General features: G+C 25.1%; 1 protein-coding gene across 1 annotated transcript; it reads left to right on the top strand.

Annotated features, from left to right (window-relative positions):
* The first annotated feature begins 4,489 nt into the window (after positions 1-4,489).
* LOC129610999 (beta-1,4-glucuronyltransferase 1) lies at positions 4,490-9,194 on the top strand. The gene is made up of 4 exons (XM_055523896.1): positions 4,490-4,753; positions 5,743-6,881; positions 6,966-7,119; positions 8,652-9,194. Exons 1-4 carry the CDS (start codon positions 4,751-4,753, stop codon positions 8,862-8,864), a joined length of 1,509 nt encoding a protein of 502 aa, XP_055379871.1. The 5' UTR covers positions 4,490-4,750; the 3' UTR covers positions 8,865-9,194.
* Positions 9,195-9,653: the final 459 nt, after the last annotated feature.

The following is a 9,653-nucleotide window of genomic DNA, read 5'->3' as shown; positions in this document are numbered from 1 at the left end:
TCTATTTAATAAACGGGCAAATTCATTCATGATTTTAGGTATAGCTTAGTTTCGTTGTTGTTTTTCATATCTAAACATAAACTAAAGATTTTCTAGTACTGTAAGTAAATAATGCAAAAGGTTATAATTTAAAACACTTGCCTTAAAAAAATGATCAACTTGCTTATGCGATACTCGAGTACTAGATTCAAGAAACATTATAGAAATACATTTAGGTTTAAATTCAAGCCTAATATTCAACTCAATTCTAATCTAATATTACAATAAATGAGATGTTCTCAAAAAAATTTTCTTTATATAAATTTTAAGTCTAGTATGTCAAACTCTCTATATGTCTATTACAATAATCGTTTTGTTGTTGTTAAATCTTCTTGTTTAATAATCAACTTTGTAATCCCAATTATCGCTTTAATTGTATAAAAATAAAAATGAAAATACTTACATAATAATCGAAATGAAAAATCATTGAAAGCATATGTATAAAGCTATACATACTACAATTACGCATTACATACCTAACATTACCTACGTACAAACAGACAATATAAATAAATTCTAAATTATTTTTATTTTCTCATTCGACAGCCACTTTAACCATTAAAAAAATTTTTACTGTATCAATTGTCGCTCGTGTTGCGGTTTTTTATACACACACACACAGTAACTATCATAACAAGAGAGATGACAATCAAATAGGACAGAAAGATATTCAAGACTTCTACTGCATGTAGATTATTCGGGTGAGTATGGTATTTAAAGGTTTGTTATGCAAAGACTACAGGGAAAATTACAAAAAAAATCAAAAAAAAAAAATTTTTATATTATTGTTTTTTGTTGTTTTTCAATTAGTAAATTGAGAGTTTTTTTTGTTATTATTCTTTTATAATTTCAATTTTTTTCCAGCCATCAATGGGGATAAAAATGTCCTTTTTCAACCATCTCGCATAGCACCAGCTTCTGATCAACAATTTATTTTCAATTTATTTCTCTGTTTCTTTTTTCATTCTTGATTTTTCTTCAATGAATGTACGCAAAATGTACAAGTGCACACACGCAATGTAGAATTACAACGATTACAAATATATTCCCACAGGAGTATGCACAATTGCACACGACGTGTTGCTTTGTTTTGTCATTTTTACTATTCTTTGTTCTTTTATTTATTGTTGTTTTGTTTTCAATAATTTTCCAACAAAACACTTTGCTTAACTACATCAAAAATGAATTCAAATTACTTTTGTATATGAGAGCAAGTAGATGAGCGTACAAAAATAGATTGTGCTATTCGGATCAATTCATTTTTTTTAATAAAAAATATTGTAATTACAACAAGGATACACACATTCCCTAATGTGGTATCTGGCTTTACGAATATATTCACACAATATGAAAAAAGGGACGAAAGATTTATAAGTTTTTGGGAATTTTTTGCTATTACTGTAAAAAAAAATTTTGCAACAAAAATTTTCAATTCGTTTTTATTAAATAAAAATAAAATTAAAGAAATTATATCATTACATCAGAAAAAAAAGGAGGAAGAACAAAGGACCAAAAACAAACAGATCCAATTTCATATAAATTTTAAAATTTTCATTTGAACTATGTATATATAGCAATCAACTTACGTCAGCGCACACCAGCAGAGTACACACATAATTTATCATCTCCGTGTATCACAACACAATTATAAATATTAAGGATGAAATAAGAAAGGGTAAGAAATTATGAAAATATTTAAAAGGTGTAGTGAAGTCAAGAGCGTGTTAAAGATGCTCGAAGAATCAATGGTAAGATAAAGAAAACTGAAAAGGAATATTGTAAAATAAGAGAAGGGCTTACTATACAATTTGAAGTTATGAGCCATTTATATAAGAACATGAAGTGCGGATATTGTGATGCTCCTTTCCATGGCTCTTATGTAAATTAGATTTAGTGAAATATACAAATAAATAAGGAATAATAATTTTTTTACATCATAAAATAAATGAATAAAAAAATTAAAACTAAATTTTGTTGGTTTTTTTGTACCCATTTTGAAAATTATTTTATAAATTGAAGAAGAGTTCAAAAAACGAAAATTTGTTAACTCTTATGATCATATTTTTGTAGCAAGCGATGTTTAGAACTTTTTCAATAAAATTATAAAAAGTTATTAATGTTTATTAGTTTCACTCTGCCAGTCTATCTGTTCGTTTATCTGGTTGCAAAATTTCTACACCCTTTAAGATATAAAGCTGAAATTTTATATACAAGTACATCTTCGCAAGAAACTAATTTCCCTAAACTCACCAAAATTTTTTTTTAAAAGTTTATTGTATTGAGACAAGCAAAGTTTTCCAAATTTTCTCAAACCCAGAGAAGTAGATCTCTAAATAGCACAGGCAAATATGACAATATCGAAATTAATTGTTTTAACATTGTTCTTCTTTCAGATTGTAAATTGTAGGACTTTCAAATTTTAGCAGCTTTTAGACATTTATTATTAATTTTTAAGAAATTTTTTTCTAACTCAATTCACTCCCGAATCATCTCTTTTCGAAACTTATAATAATTTGAATTGTCGACACGATTCCAAAACTGCAAGTTTCTCCAAATTTCTACAATAGCCGCCGAATTCGACCATTAAAACCCTTCTTTTAACTTATTTTTGTTGCGCATCTAAAAGTGCTACTTTGGAAACAATTCTTTTGATCCAACTTTATTTATGAATTCTAGTGATCTAACTTTATTTCAGTTTCTAGTCAAAGCAAATAAGTATTGAAAGTTGTTCTTATTTTGTAATGATTATAGTAACTAGTGTATTATTATTCTTATATTGAATCAGAAAACGCTTCTCCATTTATGCATTATTGCAATTTGACATATCAATATAGAACTAAAGAAGATTTAAAAAGATAATTACGAAAAGCGTTTCCTGTCTATAACTTCTCCTTTTTAGATCCAGCATTTATTTTAGTTATTGTCACTCACAATTTGCACTTTCCTATTTTTCCGAGAGTTCTAAGTTTACATTGTAAATTCAATGAAGCCTAATAATTTTCTACAAGCGCAACCGATTTTCCATCATTTATCTTTATCACTAGAACAACTTTGTATCTAAAAGGCAAATACAAAATTAATGAATTATAAAAAAATTTGTTAAACGTTCCCCTGTTAAAAATTTTTTTCGGTTAATGACATTAGAATGAAAGGCACGAAATGCAACGTTCACTTAAATTTTACATAGCTATATAACGTTTGAGTAAAAACCTATAACCTCTGAAACATTTCGGGAAATAAGAATCTTTACTATGTAATAAGATATAATGTCTTTATGCATTTTAAGAGTTTTCTACTCTAGAAACTGCGTGGTATTGCAAAAGTAGTGGTAAATCTACAACGGCCAGCTTTGAACAAATTCCTTTGCACGAGTATAAGAGCTACATCACATATTTTTATGCATTATTCCATGTGAAATATTGCATTATAACTAAACATGCGGGTATGTGCGTTATGTATAAAAATAAAAGTTTAATCAGTTTTACAAAATATAAGTTTGTTTTCCAATAACAAAATTATTTATCTGAGTCTTTTTCCCCCCAAATCATATTAACTGACAAAGTCTACTTGAAATATATTGTTTTTTTTGAAATATTTTTATACAAGTCCAGAACGAAATGCAATTAATTTTTACCTTTTATATTTTATTGTTAAAAAAACAGTTTCATCAAATAGTATAAGAACAAAACTTGAATAAGTATTTATGCTAAGTTTCTTAGTATCTATCCTTAAAAAAGAACTAGAACTTATAAATACTATTAGTAATTTAAAAGCAAAGCTGCTATTAATAACTACTGCAATAAGTTAAATTAAAATCCTGTACATTTATAATGTTTACCCCAACATTTCATTCAAATGTGATATGCATGGTACTTCATTAAATTAAAATACCGTTATTATTATAACGTGTTTACACATCCATTACTAAACATTCACTATTGTCACTTCATCTGACATCTGTGTCATCTGACATCATTCAGGCTGCGATCAGTGATGTTAAATGTGCAAACATGTACATATTATGTAGTTATAATAAAAATTGATATAATAAAAATAAATATACATTAAAACACATCCTTATCAATATAAAAATTTTAAACGCGTACTAAGATTTTAGTGAAAAATTAAAAACATTTCTTGAGAATAACAAATAATTAATTTTAGAAGCTTTATTAACTCTATACTAGAATCGATTTTCTAAATAATCGATTAGTAAACTCATAATAAAATTCATAAATAACTTTCTCTTTTAAAATTGGAAACACTCCGGAAAAAATTAGCGCATGCTTGTTTCATAATAAATAAACAAATTTGTTTTTTTTTTGACATTTACTGATAACACTCATACTTTTTTTTTATTTAATAATCTCAATGCTCTCCAATATTTTCCAAATACCTACCTATACTTTCTCAGTGAGCTGTCTATTTTGTTTTCATTTAGAAAGTGAAGTGTTAATATGTGCCCATTTGTCAAACGAATAATTTTGGTGATTTAATTATGAAGTTTAAACTAAAAAAATTTATGAAAAATTGAATAAAAAATGTTGATAAGACGGAAAAAGAAAATTTTTATTAAATTTCAATGTGTTAAAATAAATCCTTTCTAAGGATCTGATAATTTTGTTTTGTTTTTTTTTTGTTTTTGTTTTTTGCACTTTGGAAGAGTGAATCCAAAAAAAAAGGAAATCATAGCAATATTAACAACGTAACAATGGTAAAAAATATTTAAAAAAATTTTCTATTTTTAGCATTGCCATAAAATTCAAAATAAGTTTTTTTATGTTTTAATCGAAATCTAATTTTAAAACTCAATATCCAAGTTATATTTAACTACTTACATATACGCACATACAAATGTTAAATATCTATGTTATTATACATGAATACATACACATTTTAAAAGTGACAAGAGTTCAATGTATTAATATTAAATTACATACATATGTACATACATATGTATTATAAATTGTCGCCAATTATTGTTTATTTTATCTATAATAAGGAAATAAAACAACTGTTTCCAAGGATTTAATTTTAAATACATTCGTTACCCTATCATCATACGGAAGCTTTAACAGAATTATCAATAGAACTATCAATACATATCTAATAAACAATAATATTGAACCTTAAGTCACCATAATAATATTGATATAGAGAGTATAAGCTGATTACGGAACATCGACATAATAACATGGAGTACAATATTATAATAGTTTTTACAACACGTGTATTATTGTATGTATATCTAGTTGTTGTCATTAATTGAATTAAATATTCTTACATAGATGTGCATATATGTATATACTAACATGCAATATATTTATAATTATGTTTTGAGAAGTTTAAGAACACGACATTATATGTGTATGAACGAATGAATATTGGGTACACACTCCATTCCACTGTTTATTAAATATTCACATTTTGCATTTTCTCCTAAATATATGCAAAATTTTATAAGGGTTGTGACTTTTGAAAATATAGGAAAATCATTGTCCTAAATGTATGCTGAAATTTTTTAATAAGATTAATTGTCCCAAAATATTGTTGACAATATTTTCAATGTCATAATATGAGTGTTGATGACTTTAATTATTTAAAAATTCTGGATTATATAACAAAAATAAATTAATCTGAATTTTTTTTTAAATTCATCGCTACATACTTATTTAACTGATGTCTCTTTTATTATCATTTCAGATAATTTACTGTCGAAAAAATGTTTATATTTTATGTATTACAATTTTGGCAATATTTAATATTTTTATAACGCATCGTTTAATCTCTATTTCAAAATGCTCGAATACAATTGGCTCAAATACAAAAACTTTAACTAAAATTGCTTCAAATCAACTACAAAAATCTCAAAAACCACAGAAACAAGTACAACAACAGCAATCGCAACCACATCAACAACAACAACAACATCAATCACAACAGCAACCACAAAAGCAACAAGCAGCTTTAAATAACAATGAACTGTCCATTAATAAATTAAATGAACCTCCACAAAATGAAATATCATTATCACAATTAATGCATTTAGATTCAATTAGAAGACCTGATTTACAGGATATAGACAGTATACCATTAAGTAATGTTAACTTCCATTTAGGCCGTTTTGATAATCAAAATTTATATAAATATTATGATTTTGTATCAATTGGACGAAGATATGATTATAATATTGAAGATAAAATATGTTTAGCAACACAAAGTTCAATTGAACGTTTACATTTTATAGCTCAAGTCGCTGCAAATTGGAATGGTGCAATATCATTGGCAATATATGTTTCCGGTAATGAAGAATTTAATATTTTGCAGTATTATTTAACATATTTAGAAAATTGTTATGAAAATATACGTGATAATGTTAATATACATTTAGCAGTACCAAAAGATCGAATACCATATAAATTTATAACAGATTTATCAAAATATTTGGATTTATTTTCAAGTTGTAAAATATCAGCTGAAGCAATGCTACAAAAATTATTAAAAATACGTACAGTTGATACAATTAAATATAGACTTAGAACAGCATACCCACAAAATCATTTAAGAAATTTAGCACGTAAAGGATGTCAAAGTAAAAAAGTTTTATTAACGGATGTTGATATAATACCAAATATTAATTTAGCAAATCAATTAGAAACATTTTTTGAAAAGCAAACATGTAAAGGTTTATGTGCTTATGTGATACCAACATTTGAATTAGATGTACGAACAAAATTTCCACAAAATCGTGCAGAATTATTAAGATTAGTTAAAAAGGGTTTAGCGAGACCATTTCATGAAAAAGTTTTTATATACAATCAATTTGCAACAAATTTTTCAAAGTATACATACATAGAGAATATACATAATTATATTTATATACTTGTATAATATATGAAATCACAAATAATATTTTTATATTTTAGATGGATCCAAAATGATAAAATGGATGGTGACATTGTTATTAGCCATAATGTGACAAATTTTGAATTTCTGTATGAACCTTTTTATATAGCTGACAATACAGCTCCAATGTTTGATGAACGATTTCTTGGTTATGGATTTACGAGGAATTCTCAGGTAACAACGTCATTCAATTTAAAATTGCTAATGTGATGTATACAGGATATCTCGTATCAAAACGCAGTTCTACATGCCATTGCATACACTTTCATGAATATATTTATTGTCATTATTTTGGTCTACGCAAGATTTTTTTGTAAATATAATTGAAACTGAGAGAGTCCGCATTTTGAACTGCTTTGCAGATTTTTTTTGAGTTATTGAAGACAAAAATTTGGTATGAAAAATATTTGCACTGCTATATTTTTATCAATAGATCCTAGACCATAACAGGTAGAAAGAGGCGTTCCATACCAGGTTAAAACTCAGTTTCCAGAGCTGCCAGCTGTACTAAAGTTGGAGAATGTTGGAATGTTACGTCACTTAAAGAAATAACATTTTTTAAAAATGAATAAAAAATTCAAATTTTCCGAACTTTAAAGCCACGTGATTCCGTAATTTGAATATACATATTTCGAAATTTTAAGTTAATTTACAAACCGCATTTAATAATGTAATCTGACACAGGAACGAAGTTATACTTAAAATTTTTAAAAGCACAATAGTTGCAGCCCAACAGCCCCGTACAATGCTTTCTACTCATGAGGGTGTATCAAATGATATATAATAGTGCATTTAGATATGAGACATCTTGTATATAACTACAACTAATTATCAATTTCTAATTTATTATAAAGTAATTATTTAAATAATAATATTTTAATTTGCAAAACAAGTTCCAAATGAATTAAAATTTATATCGTATAATCAACCTTACAAGTGAAACTGTTATAAGTCAATTTCAAAACGACTCATCATTGATTAAGAAAAATAACACTCAGAAAAATTATTAATCACATATTATGATTTATGTTAATGATTTATTGTACCAATATATGTATGTATATTAAAAAACATAACTATATAGAATAATAGATAATAAACTACCTACTTTAGAATAAAATTTTTTGGTATGGCAGTCATCTTGTTATAACAATATTATTGTATAAATTTGTAATAATTTCATTCATACTAAAATTAGGTACGCAAACAGTAATTGTTTTCAATTTAGTTTTCCGTCATTTAAGACACAAAAATTTTCAATATTAAAATTTGCAATTGTACGAGTATATATAGGCATATACATATACGCCTGTTTTACTTTTATCTTAAAAAATCAAAATTAATTATAATTTGTTTTTAAATAAAAAAAAAATTAAATGATTAAGATTTTCAAAAAATTTTTCACACAATTGTCATAATTATGAAAAACCCACTCAGCTTCTCTTCAATAATCGCATCGCATCATTATTGTGTTTAACTCTAGCAAATTGTTTTTCTTATTCTGGTGCGACATTAACATCTTAATCAATTCATAAAAGAAATATAATTCAAGGTTAATTAAAAAATATTTAATTGAATAATTATATAACACAAAAAACATATTTTTTCTAATTATTATTTATACATAAAATAATTATTACAATATTATATAATATTATTATACTGCAATAATGCATTCATAGTGACACTATTTTAATAAATTTTAGGTATATGAAATGTATTTGGCAGGTTATCAATTTCAAGTTTTAATACCGGCCTTTACATGTCACTGGGGTCTTCAAAGGAAGAAAGTACGTCCGGCGTGGCGTGAACAACAAAATAATATAAATAGAAAAAAATTTGAAATATTTAATGATGAAATCTCAGTGCGATATAGAAAAAAAGAAAAAGATCAAAAATCAAAAGGAAAAAAAACTTAAGGATATACTCCATGAACACTCGCTAATATTTTGTGTAAAAAAAAACTATATATATATATATATAGAAAAACTAATAATTAATAATAAGTTTTTTTGTTTTTTTTTTTGAATATAGTGAAACGCTATGAATTTTGTGCTAATAAAAATTTTGAAATTGAAAAATTTAGGCTCTCTTCCACAACAATAATATAAATTAAATTGTAAGATTATCTTACAAATATTTCTGATATTATTTAAAAAAAAAAGAATTCAAATAAATTTTACGAAAATTTTATAAAAAAATATAAAAAAAGCAAGTTATTATAAGCTAATAAAAAAAAAATATTTAAAGAAAATATTTAATGAGTGAAAATAATTTTTTAGTGAAAAATTTAGAATAACGAAATTTTAAATTATAAACTAGCTATTATATATAGTTTGTGTTTTTGATATTATGCTCGTATATCAAAGTAAAAAAAAAATGAAAAATTTTAAATTAAAAATTGTAAATATCGAAATAAAAATTGAAAAACTGTTGAATAAATTTTAAAATTAACAATATTTTATTTAATTAAATACAAAGAGGCTCATATATTTAACCAATTTAAAATCTCTGTGCCAGATATACATATTTACATACTTATTGAATTTCAATATTTTCAAAGTATAATATTTAAGTCGAACACAACATATTTAAATATCGGTTGTAGAGTCACCAATTTTTACCAGTTTTGGAACTGCAGCGCTCTACGATGTTATTCAACATTGAATAATTACACGCATCTAAAATTTACATGGATGAATACATTC

This window comes from Condylostylus longicornis, unplaced genomic scaffold, assembly GCF_029603195.1.
Source record: "Condylostylus longicornis isolate FDR11 unplaced genomic scaffold, ASM2960319v2 ptg000048l, whole genome shotgun sequence".
Classification (NCBI taxonomy): domain Eukaryota; kingdom Metazoa; phylum Arthropoda; class Insecta; order Diptera; family Dolichopodidae; genus Condylostylus; species Condylostylus longicornis.
Note: the sequence above shows the minus strand (reverse complement) of the source record. Positions and strands in the feature narration are given on the sequence as shown.

Excerpts from the sequence above, each read along its gene's own strand:
- LOC129610999 (XM_055523896.1), top strand. Across the intron at positions 6,882-6,965 it reads TTTGCAACAAATTTTTCAAA|ATGGATCCAAAATGATAAAA; the intron begins GTATACATACAT and ends TTTATATTTTAG. Across the intron at positions 7,120-8,651 it reads GATTTACGAGGAATTCTCAG|GTATATGAAATGTATTTGGC; the intron begins GTAACAACGTCA and ends AATAAATTTTAG.